Source organism: Eutrigla gurnardus (genome assembly GCF_963514095.1).
Source record: "Eutrigla gurnardus genome assembly, chromosome: 15".
NCBI lineage: Eukaryota > Metazoa > Chordata > Actinopteri > Perciformes > Triglidae > Eutrigla > Eutrigla gurnardus.
In genome coordinates, this window is record NC_139938.1 from 5,438,186 (window position 1) to 5,459,106 (window position 20,921).

Sequence of the window (20,921 nt, forward strand, 5' to 3'; positions counted from 1 at the left end):
AGAAGTATGAGGAAGAAACAAATGCATTGTAAAAAGAAATACACATAGGTACGTGGCGTTTACATGACGACTGAGCAAAGACAAAAGGAATACAAACAAGAACAATGACTCGGCTGTTGTGGTCACATGAACCAGGAATGATGCAACGTTATTTTGTTGAATGTTTCCCCTTTTAAACTCTGATGTCTGGAATGATGGCTGGTGGAAGTGCAGCAATGCAGTGCAGAATGAAGAGTTGCCTGTATTGCTGATGACAGGTAGGAAGCTGCAGTGGACTCGGAGTCCTCTGCAATAAATCTTGAAGGTTTTTGTGGCAGTGTCTAAATTTACACAGGGGGATAACAACCAATTACAGCGCAGGGTTACTTTATAAAGGGGGTGCTTTAGTAGGGGGGGTAATATTGATTGAGGTGATAACCGATAGCAGTCTAATTTATTTAGAGAACAAACTGGACTGAAATCAGCCAATTAATCTAACCACAACAATGGCTGTCTCTTTCAATGCAGTAGTAAATCCTGAAAGCTGCCAGATAAGGGCTTGAGGAGTTTTTCTTTGCAGCAGCAGCCGTGTATGCAGGGACCCCTCTGTTATGCGCTCCATTTCTCCTAAGTTACCCCCCCCCCCCCCCCCTCCTCCTAATACTCCCCAGCACCCCACCCCTCCCCGCTCACTTCCACTGCACAGAGTAAATCCCGAGTCTGCAGTGCCTGACCGCACTAACTCAAAGATCCATACAGGCAATATCAAAACTCCCGGCTCTTCGGAGAGGACAAAAGGAACAAACGGCGAGGCAGTGAGGGCGACCTCAAAAAAACTGGACAAGAGAGCAAGGGTCAAACTTTAGGAAGGCAAAAAAAAATCACATTTGGCAGAGCAGCAGCTGGTCCCGAGCTTGAAAGCAGAGAGTGGGAAAAAGGGGGCTGGACGGCAAAAAAAAAAGGAGCAGAGAAAAGTGACTGGAATGATAAGATGAGAAGGTGAGTTATGGACAAATTTATACTCTTTTCACACACACACACACAATCTGCCACACCCTGGCTCACGTACAGTAGAGTGTCGTTTCAGCAGCGTGGAGCTCCTGCCTGTGTCTTTTGCCTGCCTTTGCACCAGCTGATGCATGAGTTCTCTGTGGAGTCATTAATACAGCCCATCTATTGAGCTAGTTCTCCTCCTCTGGGAGCAAGGGACTGACTGCTCTGACAGCCACTGATGACTGAACACGCAAACTGATGCCAGGGAAAATGACTACGGGGATTTTTCATCCTTTTGTGATGAACGGCGCTCTCGAACGGAACTGGAAACATCCTCTTGCAGATCAAGTCGAATGTTTAGCAGTTACAGGAAATGAGACGCGTTTTCAACCTGATCTATATGAGCGTTTCTCCAAAATGACACGGCTACGGCATCCCTTATAAAAGAAATCCCATTCCTGTGGTTAGGGGGAGTCGTTATGGCATGTAATGTGAATGTGAGTGTCTGCAAGGCAATGCAGTGAGCAGCCTGCATGCGTATGTACAGTATACATTAGAGATATGTGTGTTTGCCTATGTGAGAGATTGTGTGGAGGGTGGAGCTTTACAGACACCATGAAACAAGTTGAATTCGGCGCAGCCCTCTGCAGTCGCTGTGCTTCCCCTACAGATAGCGAATGCACAGCACATTCCCTGTGTTCTCTGTCCAAGAGCTCTGCGGACATCGTTTCCCAGTGTGCCTCCTGGAGGTAAAGGGGTATGTCCGTGTTAGACGACCCCTAACATTCTCCCCTCCTGTCTCCCTGTCTTTCAGCGGGCATGTGCTGCCGAAGCTCTCCCCTAACGAGGCCCTTCTGGAGCTCCTGCTGGTGTTGCTGCTGGGGCCACACATCCTCGCCGTGTGCCCCGCCACGTGCTCCTGCGACCGCAGCCACAGGGAGGTGGACTGCTCGTGGAGGGGTCTGAGGCAGCTGCCCGGTGGTCTGCAGCACAACACGCGCTCCCTCAACTTGTCCCACAACCGCTTTCAAAACCTGGACGGCCAGCTCACCGGGTACACCCACCTGCGCTCCCTCGACTTGTCCCACAACCGGCTCGTCCACCTGCCCGCCGGCCTGCCTCGCTCCCTCTGGGAGCTGACCGCCGCCTCCAACCGCCTCCGGCTGCTGGACAAGAACGACACGGTCCACCAGTGGAACCTGCGGGTGCTCGACCTCTCCGACAACAAGCTGGAGCGGGCCATCTTCATCAACAACACGCTGACCAATCTGTGCACGCTCAACTTGAGCCACAATCACTTCTGGACTCTGCCCACCAACCTGCCCGCGCACGTGGAGAATATTGACATGTCCCACAACCTGCTGGTGAAGGTGCTGCCGGGATCTCTGGACCGGCTCCACAGACTGACTCACTTCTACCTGCACGCTAACCGCTTCTCCACGCTGCCGCTTGGAGTGTTCGACAGGATGACATCGATCAGAGTCATCACTCTGGGTGACAACCCTTGGGCCTGCCACCTTTACGCCGACATCGCCTACTTGCTCTCCTGGACTCAGCACACCCCGGCCCGCGTCCTGGGCTGCCCCTGCCACACCCAGCCCGTCTGCGGAGGGGTGCGCCCTGGCAGGACCGGAGGGTGGCACTTTGCCTCCTACAACCTGCCCCCCCTCGCAGCCAGTGCCCAGGACCTGAGCTCCGCGCCGCCTGACGCCAGCGTCACCGGGTGGTGGTACTTGTCTGTTTCCGCTCCGCAGAGCACCCCGCGTACCCCCCAGGAGACCCACACACAGCAACACCTCGTCACATCCACACCCATCGGCATCTCCACCCTGCGTCCCAGAAGCACGGGCACACACCTGGGTATTAATCACCTCTCTGCATCTGCCAGCCCAGCTGCCGCAGAGCACACGCTCCCCACCGAGTCCCACCTCACGTCCGGCAGCTCCTCTTTTCTTGACCCGAGCTTCAGGGCCGACGTGACGCTGGCCACGGACCGATTCTTTACAACGGAGAGCCCCACCATCCAGACAAAGAGGACGACCACTCTTCGCGTCAGGAGCGTGAGGAGGAAGAACCAGCCCCTCCCTAACGGCAACGGCGGCCCAACTCTTACTACCTGCTCCTCGCACTCCTTCCTCCACAGCCTGGGGCTCCTGTCTCTAATTCTACCACACGTCCTCTGAAAGACAAAAACACTGAATTTACAGCACAAACACAGCACGCACAAGGCTGTCATGTTTCTATATTACCCGCTTTCTGGTCATTCACAATACACATTTTAACAATCCCTTCTATGCTGATGAAATTCTACACAGACTTTATAAGAAATAGCCACGTAAAAAGCCCAGATTACCTTTTCTTATAACACTTTTTACAAGCCTCCACTCAAAATGAAAAAATAGCATTGTAATGAATACAGCTAAGCACATGATGGCACTATACATTCAGGTACTAGTTTATTATGTAACTGAATGTGGCCTGGTGCTCTGCTGCAACTACAGTCTACCCATTTCCATGCTTTCCAGGACACATTATGACCTAAAAATGATTATTTATCTTTACATTTTTTATTTTAATTTATTTTTTTTACAATTATTGGCTGATGTTGCTTACCGTGATCAAATCTTTTGATTTTGATTTGATTGCACCGGATTTCAAAAAAAGATACGACACTCGAGATGGACTCATTTTGACTCTTTCTGCCAATTTTAATAGATGTCTTTGATTCGTGTAAGAAGCCATATGAGGAGTGGTCCGTTCTGTGTGTGAGATACCAGTCGTGCCACACGCAAGACAAACGGACAATGTCGCATCACTGTCTTTAACAAAACTCCGAGTGCCAAGTAGCCTACTGCTTCTGTATTTTGATCACATCTCCAACTTAAGTGTCCTTCATGATTCAGTGACGCTCGTGAAAATGATCTGCATGGTGACTGAACGTTCCAGGAATGCTAACCTATACTGCTATCTTGCTGCAGAGCATTAAAGCACAGACGTTCTTCAGCTTATTTATATGAAATGATAAGATATTCCAATCTTGTTTGCGTTAAGCGGCGTTGCCGGCCGACGGGTTCTTCCGTTTTAGAAATACCTTTGCATATGTTACCGAGGAGAGGCCGAAAAACAGTAGGACGTGCATCACATCGAGTACATCGGGCTGCGTTTGATGACCTTAGGAAGACGACGGTGCCATTTCTGTAAAGTTCAATAAAACCGATGAGATATTTACACCTTGTGCTGATTGTTTAATATCACACTTTTCTTCATTTGACACTGCAAGTCTGATATTTATCATTTCAAACTGTTTTCACGGATAGTGTCTCATGGGAGAGCGCAGACAAACGGCATTGTTTTCTTTGTAATCAACAACTACATCTCCCATGGGTCTTTGACAAACCTCAGGGGGGAGGGGCTGAAACAAATAAGCTCATGATGATCAAACTCATCAAACAGCTACTCAGATCCGACTGCAAGGCAGCGATGTGACTGTGAGTGCATTCATTGAGGGAACTTTAACTGAGCACACATATTCCAGACAGACCTTGCTTCACAGAACAAACAGTCTTATCTGGAGGTCATTGGGTAATCCCTCTGAAATATCATTTGTTTTTTAAAAAGACCAGTGAAAAAGATTCAGCTACTTTATGCGAGATGAGAGCAGACGTTCTCCCTATGTGATCTTTATTAATTTCCTGGAGAGAAGTGAGAAACCGCACATACGGGAACAGCTGTGAGAGAGAAACCGGGGCGAGCCTGGTGAGCCGGTGACCCAGTGGTTCAGCCTAGAAGAACATGGAGTCACTAGCACCCCCCACACACACTCACACACACACACACACACACACACACACACACACACACACACACACACACACACACACACACACACACACACATACACACACACACACACACACACACACACGGTGAATGATAAACATCTGATGTTCTGCCAGTCGGGCCATGAATCATGACTGAATATCTCGCTGAAAAAAAAGGGGATGAATAGAAATTGAAAATACATTCCCTTCTTACTGACACTCACGCAAAAAATATGCTTTGCGACTGGATAAACAGATATAATTTTTAAGATTTACCGACTAAACGCACCATAATAGAAGTCAGACGGAGTGAACGACAAAACAACTGATCATTTTATCTGCACGCCATCCTTCCTTCTGAAAACAAAACAAACACCTGCTGAATAAATTCGGTGTATTTATAGTCGAGACACAGAAGCGAGGGCAGAAAGGAACTTGTGGCCGGTGTGTATTTATAAGCATGATGCAACGCTTGCAAAAAGTTCACTTTCATTTCTCCCCTCAAGTCTCAGTATCGCACCAACGTATCCTCCGAATGAATAACACCAGTGTAAAGCACTATTCAGCAGCCAGTTTTCCACTGTGGGCCTAGTTTATGGGACATGACACGAGAACGCGAGGAGACTGAGCTACAACTGAGATTCTCCCATTTTGTCCACCAATAGAAGAAAGGAGAATTAAGAGGAAGTTATTTTGATTGTTTTTAATTAAGGACAAACAGCACAACCACTAAATCACTGCTTGCTTGCTTTGGTTTTAGCTTTCATACTTCCTGAACAGATACATGATACATTTCTTAACTTTCCACCTTCCTTTCACTGCAGAACTTTTGAACATCTCTTCAAAGTACTGTAGGTGCCAGTCAGCAGGCCTGCTTGGCCAATTATTTCCTCTGTGGACAACACAAAATAATGTCAGATTTCTCTTCTGGCTCTTCCTAATAGCTGACAAGGTGTCGAAGGCTAGCATCATTTACCGCTGCCATGCCTCCCCTCTTCATCTCTCCGCCCGGGCTTGTTTTGAGTGAGCTGCCTTCTCCCTTTCAGCCACACTCGATAAGACTCACACCCGATGTGCTTCTTTGTACCCGGCAACCCCGCTGACCTCTAGTGCTCTCACACATCCACGTCTCCATCAGCTTCATGAAGCGCCGTATTCACGCCATGGAATCTACAAAGGGCTAAAGTGTATTCACTCTTCATGCAGGCAATAATAATAATAATATTAATGCATCTTTATTGATAGAACACTAATCATAGCACTCATAGTTGCTTTACAGTTAAAGGTTGAGTAGGTGATTCTATTCTGAAACACTTTCTGTCATATTACTTGGAATCCTCCTAACATACCGATAGCAATGAAGACATGAAATGCTCTGTCTGATAATAATTGGACGGTCCGCCTGTCTGTCGATGTTTACTTCATGATTGTGCACACTCAGCTGATCTCGAGGACTCGTTTAGCGTTCTGGGAGAGCGGCTATGAGGTCTGAACAAAGGGGGGCGGGGCTTTTTCCTTACGGCGATGCGTTCAAAGTCAAAATCTTTGTGGTTTTTCCAAATGACCTAGTCTGCCTTTAAAATACAGTTAAAATAGAAACAAACAGGCAATCAATAGACCAAAAACATGAGTCACACATTAAAAGCAGCTCTACAAACAAAAATGTGTGTCAGTGTGTGAAAATGTGTGTTCTGCTGAAAGCCGCATGGCTCACCACCTAGCTATTGAAGTTTGTTTGAACTGAACCTTTTTTTCTGGACATACAGAAATAACGTCCAGAATCCAGCACACTGTTTTAGCTGTTCCCCTTACAGCAGCCTGTGGAAGTCCTACCTTCTTGCCCCTTTCAGAGTGAGAAGCCACAGGGCTGCTGTGGGCGGGGATCCTCGCTGTGCCAGTGAGGACTCACCACTCCTTAAAGGAACAAGAGACGAGTCACCTCCGAGGCCACGCCAGCTCATAGACACACTAATGACATCAGCTGCTGTTATGATTACATGTGCTCTAAGTGCCCTCTTGTGGTGGTGGGACAGAAATGTATGTTTACACCAAAACATTAGAGCCAGGGACCATTCTGACATTGTAGACACAGTGACAAAAAGACAGAGACAAAAAAAACACACCTTTTTTTCTACCCAGCAACACATGAGTTCACTGCAGTGACGGAGCTTCATAATTAAACGCACCAAACGTGCAATTAATGTTGCTGATTTGAAGGAAATGCATGTACTTGTAACAACTGTAGACCGTCATGATAAACCAAAGACCATGTTGGAAAAGGCTACTGCAGCTCGCTTACGGCTAAAACAATGGCTGCCAATTTCAACCTCCACAGAGCCCGCATCACAATATCACTTGTGCACCAGAATTAGGCCGGTACCCAAACCAAAGGACGCTCAAGCGTTTGCAGATAAAGTTTATCCGATAAAGCTAATCTGTATCGACAGCTCGGGTCTATAGGCCTACGCTTGCCGTCTCCTCGAGCCAAGAGCGATGTTTCCCCTAGTCCGGGCACTGATTGGCTGAAAGGCGAAACGTGTAGGAATTTGGAAGAAATAACAAGGCGTACTCCAGCAGCCGGAAGACTGATGAGACAGGCAAAAAATTCAAACCCTGCAGCATAGCAAGGGGGGGGGGGGGGGTATGGTATCTCTCACTCTCGTCTCACTGGCACAGACAAGGTCAGTGCTAAGGTCGGTGGTTGCAGAATAGGAAGTGGTTGGCAACTGTGAGAATATATGGTGGCAGCCAGTTAGGGAAAAGTAAATAAAGCAACAAAAAAACTAAACAAAAGGAAAGAAAAAGGCTGGTGGAAAAACATGTAGAATGAGCTAGAGGAGAGAAAGCACCACTTAGCTGGTTGCGTCCAGAGAGGCCTGCTTACTGTGCCATTCTGAGCCTCTGGAAGATTTCAAAAAGAAACCGGCACACGCACTCGTATTAAACCAACCCAGCCACAGTGAATCAAATTGGGTGTAAGTTCTTCAGGCGAGAAATCTGTAGGATCCTTGTGTGTCACTTTGTCCCTATAGCAACGGCAAATGCAGCTGTGCGCATGCATGAGTGTGTCTTAACGCCGTTGTGAAGAGGAAATCTTGTGTGCTGGGAATTTGCATGGTGAGCCGGCGAGCGTGGCGCACCGCACAGCTGTCCTGAGACGGGTTTCGACGAAACAGGCTCTCATTTACTTCCACCAAAAAATGGAGGGAAGGGGGGAAAATTCAATTCAGAGAGCTTCAAAATCAACAGTGTTGGATTCACAATTCAGCCAAACATCGCTATAACTTACACCACCGGGGTCTCTGTGTGGGGGAGGGGCCTGCCTCTTCCTCTTGTCTTGACAAAGCTCTCCAAAAGGCCAACATGCACATCTTTCTCCGCTCTGCTGACTGTACAGGTGATAGGATGGCTCCTCGCGGCGCTTTAATGCCACTCGTCATCATCCGTAACACACAGCTCTCTCCGGAGTCGCACAAAACAGCAGCCGGAACATTCCGGGGAGCAGCGGGGGCACGAGCTTATCTCCCAGCCCAGTGGAGCAGGTAAATGATGTCGTCATCATCCACTTGTGTTGGGAGCCTGATAGGTCTAAAGAGCCCCACGAATGCAAATGTTCTCTTAATACTGAGGTCAAAAAACATGCAGGCCTGCTCGGCCGGTATCGTTGCAACAAAAAAAACTGGGTGTAGTTAGAGTGTTCTGTGGTGAACTGTGATTCTCCGCGGTGTTACAGGCTATTATGTGGTGCCTCGGGGTGCTTCTGGGCACTTGCTACAAGGGAACGCTGCATTTTTCCAATGCTTGCGAGGATAGTCTGCAGGCTTTCCGGAGCCTTATGTATTTTTAGATCATTCTAAAGTCGATATAACAGTTTTTGTAATAATACGGATGTCTGAATATCTTCAGTTCATCTACCTGGAATGCTAGTGCGTAGCCTCTGGCGCAGCTTAATTAACTCATCTGCTTAGTAACAGAGGGCATAATGGGGGGAGAGAAATCAGTCAACGCAAGAACAATCTTCCCCACTGATCTGACTTCAAACAGCCTCTCTATGCCGGGAACAATTGTACACAGTCCCAGTGATCCTCACGCATCATCATGTCTGTGTGTGTGTGTGTGTGTGTGTGTGTGTGTGTGTGTGTGTGTGTGCACACAAATCCACCACAAGGCCGGGAATGCCATTTTTTAAATTTCACTATTACTATTAAATAGAGCTGGAATATACTTTTCTTCCGAGATGCCAAGCTATTCTGAGGCGAGATGAAGGGTGCAGTTTGGTGGGTGGCTAATTCCTGAAATAGGACTGTCAATTATGCATGTTTCGGTCGGGCTCTCTCTCTCTCTGTCTCTCTCTCTCTCCCTCCCTGCAGTCTGAGAGGTGCTTTAGCTCAGCAACGAGGAAGCAGGAAGGAGAGGACACTAGAGGGAGACAATTTGTTCACATCTGCTGCCTTCTCAACAGCTTTTCCTCTGGATTCTGAAGTTCACTGTAATAGGCCCTCCAGAGGAAAGCCGAGATCACTCAATCCGCCGAGATCAACATGAAATCATTCACAAAATCCGAAGAATTAAATTAACAACATCTCAGGAGCGTTTGAGGAATATTCCTCACACATTCATGTGAGCGATAGATGCTATTTAGCTTGAGCTACCTTTAAGTGGTGGATTAATATACATATGGGATCCAGGACCTGCTTAAAACACATAGTAAGCCCCATTTATGTGAGTCATGCAAATGATGTGGGAAAACCTCTGTAAACTTCTAAAAGCCGTATTTACGTCTCCAGACATTTAAAGGTTTAACAATAATTTGTGATTCATAGATAAGTTTATATGTAAGAATCTGTGTGGAGGAAAAAAGGGTTGTTCGTGATCCAAGAACATTTTTCCAAGGTCAAGTGAGGATTCTGAGGGTATAAAATGATTACTGCAACAGGAAACAGGATGCCTCTTCTCAAAACAGCATCTCATAACACTGTCAGCGAGTCTATTGCTTCTCTCACTTTCTTTTCCCCCCTCAGCTCTTTCACACACTATCAATTTTACTTCTCTCTCAATCCCCAAATCCTCCGGTCTTCATGCAAAGGCTCGGTTAGTTACGAGCTTTTTTTTTCTTCTCTCTCTCTCTCTCTCTCTTTGCATGCTGAGTTTCCTGTCTATTGAGGAGCCGATCATCTTTCAGCGCTGAATATGAGCCACAATTGCGCCGTATGATTTCAGAAATCTTTGCATTGTCCTCGATTCTAAAGTGAATGGTGAATTATGATTCAACACAGAGACGAGTTCAAAGCAGGCAGGATGTAAAAAAAAGAAAAGAAAAGAAAAGAGAAAGGTGTCTATTCCTTGAAATTCTCCATCCTCCTCATTAATCAGCACGTCTGCAACAGCTGCCACCTTTATAAATGCTACCAAGCCGTGATGATGTTGCTGTGTGATCAGCAGCAATTTCAAGGGGATTTGTTGGCACATACTTTGTGGGAAAATATATATATTCCTTCTCTTTCCTCCTCACTCGACTCTCAGCTCTGAAAGCCTAAACTTGCTTAAGGAAGGATAAACATTTTAGGCACTTTCATCAGGCGGCGGCGGTGCCTCAGATTAAAGGAGAACAACGTTCTATTTACAAATCTATACTTTTTTTCTCCTTCAATCAGTGTAAAAGATCTACAGAGCCGAACCGTGAGCCGTTGCCCATGTAGGGTTGTTTTGTTTAATATAATATGTTAACTTGACTTAGATTTTAAATAGCTTTATGCCATTTCGGGTTCAAACCTTGGTTCACAACACTTCAGATATTGTGAAACGTCACACCTGATGTAACTTTTCTGCCACGTTACTCTCTCAGCGAACAATGTTGAAAAAGCAGAATAATTCACAACCACACTGCGAAACCCGGGACCCCAGCATTTATATTTGACTATAAAAACAAGTCGCTCTTCATGTGTTAAATCCACTGTGATTTTTGCACACCTTGTGATCGCTGCTCCTCAGAGCTCGTATTCTGCATCAATTTATAACCCCCTCTTTGCTCTTTCTCTCTGCAGGTGCATGAGTGGATGCATTGTTTTTTTTATTTTTCTACATTCCCATTCCCATTTTAAGCATATGCTGTAGGGTAATGTCACAAATGTGACAACTTACAGAACATGCGATACTAAAATAACCTTTAACGTATCACCAAATGGCATGGGACAGAACAATAGCACACAGAAGGTAAAATAAAATAATGGCGTTTCACACAAGGTGTCATATTTCCATTTTCTTTGACACATTTGTTATGCAAGGAATTTCCACCATTAGCCTCTGTACCTTTGTTTTCAGAGATACAGACAGTCGCGAGTGTCCCCTAACTAATGACAGGGTTTTAGCTGTTTAACTGTCAAAAAGTCTTGTTATTTGGGTTTTATCTAAGTCATTGTTTCAAAAACATGCTGCCTGGCTAGATAAGAAATTCCCTCTGGTGGTGCCCTGAACAGTCAGCACAGGCGGGCCTATTCAAGAAAGAACTTCTGAATGTGAATAATGAAATAGGATCGCGAGTCACGTTTCAAGCAGAATGCCCGGAATGTTTTGTCGTAATTATTCTCATGCCAAGATTAATGAAAACTGCATTTATAGGGAATTTATTGTATGCCTTCTGTGAGCAGTAATGTGGCATGGATATGAACAAATGTGCGATACATAATTTAAAAGCATAATTCGTACATGAGATTTCCTTTTTGTTGCGTTCTATTGATAGCATACCTTGCAAAGAATATGCATCAAAAACATATTTTTTTCCCACCTAGAATGTTGTGTATGTTCATTTATTCATTCATTTCTTCCCCTGCTTCTTCTCCTCCTTCTTCGGGGTCACGAGCGGTCAGAGGCAGTTTATCTCCATGTACGCTGTGCAGGGGGCAGGGCTAGCAGCCCATTACAGGTCATCTACATGATAGGATTCATAATTACTCCACCGCATGTATGGATACCATCCTTTATTGATCCCCATAGGATATTCTTTGTTGGCTTCCATAATGAATATAGCAGTTAAAGGTCAGACTTGGGGTCAGCTACAGAGATTCGGTATTGTGTTCAGGGACCTTTTCCACAGGATCTGAACCTGCTTGAACACAGCTTGCATGGCTCGGGAGACGTTCTCTGATAATCAGCCAACCTCACCGCCTAGAGTTGGACACCTTTCAGTACATTTAAAAATCAAATCATCTGTGTATGCTGTGCTGTATCTGTAAATATCATACGTGTAACGTGTTTTAGTCAAATATTTACATTATAACATGGCAGTGTTGGTACTATAGCATGAATGCACAGGTCATGTTCAACGCTGGAATGCTCATTAAATGTGCTCCTAGAATTTATACTGTTGCTAAAAATAGTCTCTTAATTGGAAAAATGTATGAGGTAGGCTGTAGGTCTATCACTGTGATGATATTGTGAGCCACCATTGAAAAAATCCCACTATACAGTATTTCTAGGGATAAAATATTAATTCATTCATTTTAATAAAATAATATGTTAGTATTAATGTATTAATATTTTGTTCATTGTATGCAACTTTTAGCTGAATGAAACTCTGCAAAGTGTTTTGATAAAACACTTGAGAGCCATAATAATCAGGATCATTTAAATATTAACATGCAAAAAGGAATCGTGCCATTATTGTTTATATACTCAGAGGGACTATATGACCTGGCGGAAGAATAACAAGGCTTTTTAATTGGTATATAAAAAAAAAAAGCATCACGCCCTTTATAAAGCTAACTTGTCCGTTGGATAATCATATGAAAACATTGCTAATTAAGAGGAACATTTCTCGGACAAAGATTTTTTTTGTTTTTGTTTTTAACGGTATGTGTCCACTGAGCAATAAGCCACTTTCACCTCCAGTGGCTTAGTGCTTAATTAAATGACAAATCGGAGGATTGGTTTGCAGATTGCCTGAATTGACGTCAATTGGATTGGTTAGGTGACAGAGGCAGGCTCCGCCCCCTGTGGGCCAAGGTAGAGCGTGCTGCGAGAGGGAGGAGGGAGCAGGGGGCTGAGCTGATCCCACGTGTGACGCTTTCATTCCCGGCTCAGTAATATTCTCATAGCGGGGCTTTGCATATCTCCTGCCGTATCTGTGTGTGTCTGTCACTGTTACTGTAGTCCCAGCCTATAGTTTGAAATAGATATGGAAGGAGACGGGAGTCAAGCCACATCCGGAAGCCTAAACGATTCACAACATGACCCGGGGTAAGAATCTTTTTCCCTAAATGCAACGCTAAGGTACGATTTGTTCTTCTTCTTCTTCGTGTTACAACATCTTAGAGAGGACTTCGACTGCCGTGCTGGATTCGTCCCCGTCCCCCCCACCCCCCCTCCACAGTACGCACTTAAACCGTGCACGGGTCCGTTTCCACATTCAGTTTCCAGACCTCCGCTTTGTAGCGAGAGCTGGTCTGCCCCCTTTTATGTAGATAGACTGTAATTACGAAGCGCGAATGTGTTTTCATAGTCTTCCTTTATCCTTTAAGGTCGCTTTTAGAAGTAGTTAGTCGTCAAAATGGCCGAACTGACATCTGGACTCACTTCTGTTGTGTTTTCCCCTTACAGTAAAATGTTTATCGGTGGCCTCAGCTGGCAAACCTCACCAGGTGAGACTGTTATTCTCTTTTACGCCGTTGTCCAGTATTTCTTGTTGTTTTTGTCGCTGTGGCCGAGTGCTCGTCTGTGGCTGCCGGTGGTGTATGTGCGAGTGTGCACCGTGCAGCAGTGTACTGTATGGGATATCTCACTAGTGTGTGCGCACGATGTTATTTTTTGATCTCCGTCCATCTGAAGTCCTCTATTCGACCCCTATGCGCATCGCGGGGTGTTTTTTTTTTTTTTTTTTTTTTTTTTGTGTGTGTGAAAATGCAGTGACAACATGCATGACTACATATCTCTGTCAAATGACCCGACACATTCTCCTTCTATTCCACAGACAGCCTTAGAGACTATTTTAGTAAATTCGGAGAAATAAGAGAATGTATGGTGATGAGAGACCCCACGACAAAACGCTCAAGGTAAACCCACGGCTCTTCTACTTTTCCTTTCCACCCGCATGTTACGATATCGCTTACTTTTGTCCGTGTTCCGTATTAATCCGGCGCGTGTGTATGTGTGTTTCTGTGTCCGCGCGCGCTTGTGTTCGCTCGTGTGTGCGTGTGTGTGTGTGTCCCCGTGTGCGCGCGCGCGCCTGCGTGTGGTTTCACAGCGAGCCAGATAAGCTTAAATGCTCGCTGCTGTAAAGCTGCAGCCGAATGCAATTTGACATTGACTTTGTGACTGCACCGCAATGTTGGTGTACTGTCGTCTCGCATTGTAACGGAGCGAACGCTGAGCAGCGGTGTCCTCCGCTCGCGTTGCACATCTGCTCCAGGACGTCCATGCTGTGGATTTCACATCCATTTACACAGAAATACTGTATCGATAATAAGGTCATAGGAATGTTATGTTTAGAATGGCAAATCACAATATATATACATATCTTTGTCTTTGCATGAAATTGTATGCATTTATTGTAATTTTGTCGGTGTGCATTTTTAACATTGTTTTTTTTTGTTGGTCTTTGTTTTGCAGAGGATTTGGGTTTGTTACGTTTACAGATGCTGCCAGTGTAGATAAAGTCTTAGCTCAACAACACCACGAATTAGACTCAAAGACGGTGAGTTAATTTTATCTCCACATGTATTAAGTGTTTATTTCCTGTTTAATGTTTGCGCTGTTCTGTCAGAGGAGACCCCCCCCCCTCCCCCCCTCCCATGTCACAACTGTGTCACTTGGTTCCTGCCTAAAGGCCTTGTGGGTGTACACCTCTTTGGTTAACGGGCTGTGCGGATTAAGGTCATGTATAAAAGGCTAAATGTACGATGGTCCCGTCACCGCTAAGATTAGCCATAAAACACCGATATTATATTGTGTGTGTTCACTTTCACTTCTGCGGATGAATGGGGCTGACACACCCCCTTCTTCGCTGCAGCCACATGTGCAGTGTGCACATATCTCATGTTACACAGAAGGGCGTGCTGTCTCAGGCCCGCTGCCTGCTACTGTTTGACCCAGCAGATATTGCGTTGTTTCACGCCCGATTGCACTGATACTGTAAGTGTGCAAAGTCAGTTTGAACCCCCTCCCCCAAGAATTATTACCCTGATGTCAAAAACAGGAGTTCTGTATTTGTGGGTAAACTAAAGAAGAATTATAAAAAAATGTTGAAACAACAAAGTGTTTTACAATCTAGTGGATTACTGTAATGTAAAACGAATTAATTATATAAACTATGACTATTATAAATGTAAGTTCAGTTTAGAAAGAATCGCATGAATTGATTTGCATAAATAAGCCAATGGATCCGCAGACATGCACATACATCCACCCATGGAAAACTTTGAAGTATTGTGGATTCTTCTTACCCTTTTTGAAATTTGTCAGTAGAAGTCAGTATGAATAATTAAAGATGCTAGTCATTTTTGAGAGATGTCTGTAGCGATGGATTAGACAGGGTTCAGCTGAAATTGTATTTGTCTGGGATTTCTGCTCGGTAGGTGGTAATATCCACATCTGCCAGCATAGTTTTTGGAAATGGAATAGTGCGTGTTGAGGAAACATTCCGCGTGTGCATCCTCGGCTGAAGACGGAGGAATATTTTCAGGATTTTAAAAGACAAAAGGGGATTGTTCTTAAGGACACTCTGAAAATCTTTGTGGGAAATGGCGAGTCGTGTTAAGATTTGTTGTCTATTCTTATAATGTCCTCCAGCTCAAGTGTGATTGGCACAGTGCTAAAAAAGCTTTCTGTTCAGTGGACCTTACTTTATTTCTGCTTCCAGTACTTTCAACTGCAAAGTTCCCAGTAATGTGGCTGCTCATTTTTAATTTTTTTTTTAGGGAGCTCTGAGTCGTTTGGCCAGTTTTCAGAACAGCTCAGTGATGGAGGCTTTACTTCTCCACACGGACTTATGGGTTTAGTATTTCTACTGTTCTAAAAATGAGTTATTTACCTACATACCTTTACAAAATGATTGATAACACCATGTTAGAATACACCATGGGGCAAACAGATGGTGGGCACGCATTTGGTAATTTGTTTCCCCTTCCTCCGACCCATCAGATCCTTCCTGTTGTGTTATTCAAAGTCTTAGTGAGGGTCAGTGTCTCGCTCAAACTCTGTGCTGTAGCTGTGCTGTAGTTGTGCTGTAGTTTTGCTGTAGTTGTGCTTTAGTGTTCCTACGTCTTATGGGAATGAAGGTGATGTGCAGCGATCCCTCTGTTGTTAAATCGGTGAATCGAGAAGACAAGGACCAGGCAGGAAAAGACAAGGACAAGGCAGGAAAGGACCAATACGTATGACTAACGGCACTGCAGGCGTTGGGCAGAGAGCACCTTGGAGTTGTCCTTAACAGCCCCATTCTTTTGCCTATGCCTTGCCCAAAGGCACTACTTTGAGGGTAGTGGCAGCAGGAATCGGTTAAATTCCTTGTGCAATTGAAATGATTCGATGAAGATATTTATTGGATTTGACTTGATGACCCCATGCTCACCGTCTCAAACCACCGCTGCGTCCATGTTGCAACTGTCTTATTGATTGTAAAATAGTTTTTTCACCCATAAGAAAAATGTCTTTGATACATTTTTCTTGTATTAACGTTACCAAGCTTTCGCCTGCAGCTTATGTTCTCGGTCTATATTCTTATCTCGTATGGAGTTAAAACACAGGCTTCTCTTGCTCTTCTGAAGCATATTTAATGCAATGCAAAATCTGGGACGTAAAATGGCCATTTTGAGACCGCGGGCCACCTTTGTTTCACATCCAGAGAAAGAGACGTAAAGTTTTGCAGCTACAGATGCGTACGTAAACAATTGTATCACCCGTATTGTAGGCTGTAGGTCATATTTGACAGACTTATGTCACACTCTTCAGATCTGACAGTGCTTCACCCTGAGAACTGAGCAGTGACATTTTAAGGTCTGACATCCAATCATCATTTTCTCTGAATTGTGGCCTCAGTGCAAAGCCACAGCAAAGCTCCCTCCACTTGTTACACATCTGTCCTTACCTAATTGGCAAGTCACTCGGGGCTTTGTTGTGAAACCTTTCCTTTTTAATACTATTGATCATTACCTCTGTTATATAGTAGCTGTCCTGCAGAAAAAAATCTATATGTTGAAGAAGTGGATTTACAATCCAAATTTGTTAAGGTATTTTTTTTGGGAGGGGGGGGGGGCTTCTTTTATTAGATAGCATGTAGTAGAGAGTGGACAGGAAATGAAGGGAAGAGGGAGGGAGGGAGAGAGAAACCTGGCCAGTCGTGATCAGGGGATGTTTTTTCATGGTCTTAAACCCGTAGCCCCCAGCATTTCTCAAATTTATATATTTTAATGACTATTAACATAATCAAGTGTGATTTATTTGCTTAATTTCGTTAGCCATGTATTACGTCTCCATACCATCAAACCTGAAATATATTGATGATGCTATTAGTCCTCTAATAATAGAGATAACGAATGGCTTTGTCATAATAAACAACAAAGTGAGGCTTTGTGTGTTTCTTTTCTTTGTTGCTTGACATTTTTATAATCGGATGACTGTTTGACAGTCTAATTGACGTACCAAAGATCCTGACTCAAATGCACGCAGAAATTGATATTTCCGAGCTGCTAATGTGCTGTTGTTTATCCGTTGGCGTGCAATAGAAGATTACAAACCTAAGGCAGCTGTCTGTGTGCCTTTCCTCACTATTAGTCATTGGGCTGTATCTGCCGTGCTGTTGTATATCTTAACGTCACCGCTATCAAGATTGCATTGCATTAGGATCTATCATATCGCTTCCCAAAGTTGCTCAGCACAAATGAAATGAATGAACCGTTCCCACAAATGCGGATGATTCTTGATTTGTTTGCAGATGCCGGTTAGATACAAGCCTCCTACCCATGCGGTGCTCGAATGAGTCCGTGCCAGTGTTTTTTTGTCCTTAGCAACCTTGAAGGGCGCGAGTGGCTGGAGGTGCTGCGACTGTGAACAGGTTGAGTCATATTTTTTTGTGCAGGGAAAGTGGAAATCATACCTCATTTACATTTTATTTCATTTTATTTTACACATATAGTTGGATGCCTGGCTTTGGTATTCTGACAAACACACACACAGAATAGTAATTATTAAGTAATATTAGTTAAAAAGCAATCACAAAAGAGGCACCTCTTGCTTTGATTACACTGATACCTCACAGAGGAGTTCAGTATTGAACTTCATTTTAGCTTAGCATTCCCCTACGGCTGGGATTAAAAAAGCTATAGAATCAATGCTGCATCCACGAAAATGCCAGGATATGAAATTACAGGCACACAATCACAGTCTTCCTCATCTTCTCTTGGTATTTTCCCTTTCTCTCTTTTTTATTTAGTTTTTATCGTGTGTTCTGCCTTTTGTCCGGTTATGAAAACACGCAGACTAGGATGAATGTGAATGAGACATATGGAGAAGCGCAGCCTGGGGCTTCAAAACACACATGCTGGTAATTCAGAACATATTTACCATTTTTCATGATGCTTTGTTCAGTTTAGAAATATGCAACTCGCAGCATCTGTTCCTGAAGATGTTTCGGAGCGGGCCGGTATGACCAGGGGAGATCATATAGTACATGATCGTGCTTTTGAGAAGGAAGAGTCGAGAGCGAGATGAAAGATTGATTCAAGTTAGGCATCTTGTATTGTTTTATGTAAAGCAGGGGAAAAAAACAAAATTGACTGAAGTATTCATGAGGGACTTACCAAAGGTTATGTTTGATTGCAAAATATGAATTTATCATGACTGTGTGATACCATTGATTTTAGTTCAAATCTTTAGTTGCAACCTGTAGAACTCACATTTTGGTAAAAAAAAAAAAAAAGTGTTCTGTTGCCTTTGAATTGAATGAGCCCAGGTCAACATAGCTATACAAGAGGAAAGTAGGAGAAACGGGATGGATGAGCAGCTGTTGAGGGCAGATCGAAATCGTATCCATCAGATAAGGCGTGGAAGTCAAATCAGTGAGCTAAACGCCAACTTGCTCTTCTTTAAGCATAGCAGGTGCTTTGTCTTCTGCAGTTAATTATGGCTGAAGGCGTTATTAGTGCATGCTGTATCTGTCTCTCGTTGGTACATACAGAACGTCGGATGCTTGCCAAGGTAGTAATATAATATCTTGTGTAATACAACCGAGTCTGGATCATACTCATAATGGTGGTGCATATTTTCTTCAGATAAAAAATTATGTCTAATTCCCCCGTTGAGCGTGAGATTTGGTAAAATTCTCATTATTGTGTTATAAACTGCCTTTTTGAGGTGTTGTTCCACTGCAAAAAAAAAAAACTGTTAGGATTGACAGCACAGATATGCAACGTTTACGTTTTAATTTCTCGTCTTGGTATCGCACCGGCGCCCCTGTGGACCTGCTCTCGCACTGAAGTTGAAGTTGCAGGTTTTGATAAGCCTTTTTTCCTCTTAGCGTTAAACACCACACCATCACGCCGGTATAGATATGTCTTTAGAGAGAGGAAGAGCGTTTACCCAGGAGCCACATTAATATATGAAATCCCTTTTTTATAAGATGTGAACTGAAGATACAGGCTGTTTCTCTGCCCTGATCTCCCACAGTCGCATGCAGAAGCGGCCCATAGAGACCCTGTAGTAAAAGGCTGTGGAAGATAAAAGATAGAGATGCAGGGTTGAAGGGGGGAGAGGGGGAAGGGGGTTCCTCTTGGTCTGTTCTTATTTATTATGTTGACATATCAGGTTGTATGATGTCTTAAGGAAATCCACTTGTGTTCTGTGTGAGCTCGTATAAGAAAGCTGCACTGAAACTGTGACTTTGTAAAGGTCTTGTTAGGTTGATGTAAAGAGGCTTTAAGGTGAGGGAATACTTACCGACACACTGGAGAAGCCAGTTTCCTGTAGAGCGAGCAGAAAGCAGACTACAGCTGCTTCACCACTAGTGCACCTTTAGTGTGTCACTAGTCATGCTCTTGTGCACCGAAAGCACCCAACGGTGTAAACCTGCTTAGACCTGGGATCGCTACATTGTGAGAAGGCAAACATCACATTAGAGGCTGCCAGTCAATTCTACCAAATGTAATAATCATATCCTTATTCCCGCTAAGAATAAGAATGATTCTTCTCTCTCAGAGAACAGTGAGTGCATTTACATTAGCATTAGTATCCAGGTTTTTCAAGTTCCGTGTAAACATCACATCATAAATAAGATCAAAACTAGGATTAGACTCAAAACTGGGTTATTCACATCCTGTACACATAATTCTAACAATATCTAAGTTTTCCGATCATCACTTGTACACAGTTGTGTCTTGATTTTTTGCTTTCTCGGCCACTTTGTTCGCTATTGACAAAGAATATTCAAAAACCTGGAAAAGGTGTTCGCATGCCACAGTGTCCTGGTTGCTGGCGGTGTTCTCCACATGGCATATACCTGCCTGAAGAGATGTGCAAAACATGGATGCGGTGATAATCAAATTACACATGCGCATGTAAACACACTCAATGGCATAGAATTAATCACAGGTGTGAAGTGGATACAAGTTGTGATTGTGACTCATGTGTCATAAATAGTCATTAGAGGCTGTTATTCAATGATGCATTTGATTGGAGTTGACCCTAAGCTAAGCCCCGCCCCCCGCAGCTCCTCTGTCAAGCCATCAGAGCCACCGTGGAGCCCACACTGTCACTAACTGCACTTACTAAATATATGTTATCTAGTTTTTGTCACATCACATTACATTTACATTTAGGGCATTTAGCAGACGCTTTTGTCCAAAGCGACTTACAATAAGTGAAAGAAAGAAACCACAACATATCATTGCCGATAAAGTAAGAGTGAAAAATAGAGACAAGTGTTAAGATTGTGTTGATTCATCAGCAAAAACAAGTTAAAAACAAAAAGACAGAAGCTAAAGTCTACCGAAAAGTGAACCAGCACATCACCTGTCTATCAGTCTAGCAGCGCCGGCTTGTTGTCAGACCCTGGTTGGAGCTGGCTGATGCTGCACATTGGTTGGCCAGTCTGTGTTTGAGGGGCGGGACTTAGCATTTGAAGACATTTTACATACACAATTT

General features: G+C 44.2%; 2 protein-coding genes across 11 annotated transcripts in view; both read left to right on the top strand.

Moving 5' to 3' along the window:
- Positions 1-857: 857 nt before the first annotated feature.
- LOC311026368 (oligodendrocyte-myelin glycoprotein-like) lies at positions 858-4,184 on the top strand. Its single transcript, XM_084029889.1, has 2 exons — positions 858-978; positions 1,787-4,184. The coding sequence occupies exons 1-2, from the start codon at positions 971-973 to the stop codon at positions 3,153-3,155; spliced, it is 1,377 nt and encodes a 458-aa protein (XP_083886015.1). The 5' UTR covers positions 858-970; the 3' UTR covers positions 3,156-4,184.
- Positions 4,185-12,806: 8,622 nt separating this feature from the next.
- Positions 12,807-20,921, top strand: part of LOC311026318 (RNA-binding protein Musashi homolog 2) — a 227,110-nt gene continuing 218,995 nt past the window's right edge. For 5 of the 10 annotated variants that reach the window (XM_084029810.1, XM_084029814.1, XM_084029811.1 and 2 more), the window contains exons 1-4: positions 12,808-13,028; positions 13,389-13,429; positions 13,759-13,840; positions 14,397-14,481. In XM_084029810.1, the coding sequence (XP_083885936.1) occupies positions 12,967-13,028; positions 13,389-13,429; positions 13,759-13,840; positions 14,397-14,481 (270 nt within the window). In that variant the 5' untranslated portion in view covers positions 12,808-12,966. Of the gene's footprint in view, positions 13,029-13,388; positions 13,430-13,758; positions 13,841-14,396; positions 14,482-20,921 lie in introns of all 10 variants that reach the window. The other 5 variants (XM_084029806.1, XM_084029808.1, XM_084029809.1 and 2 more) reach the window with 2 other exon arrangements.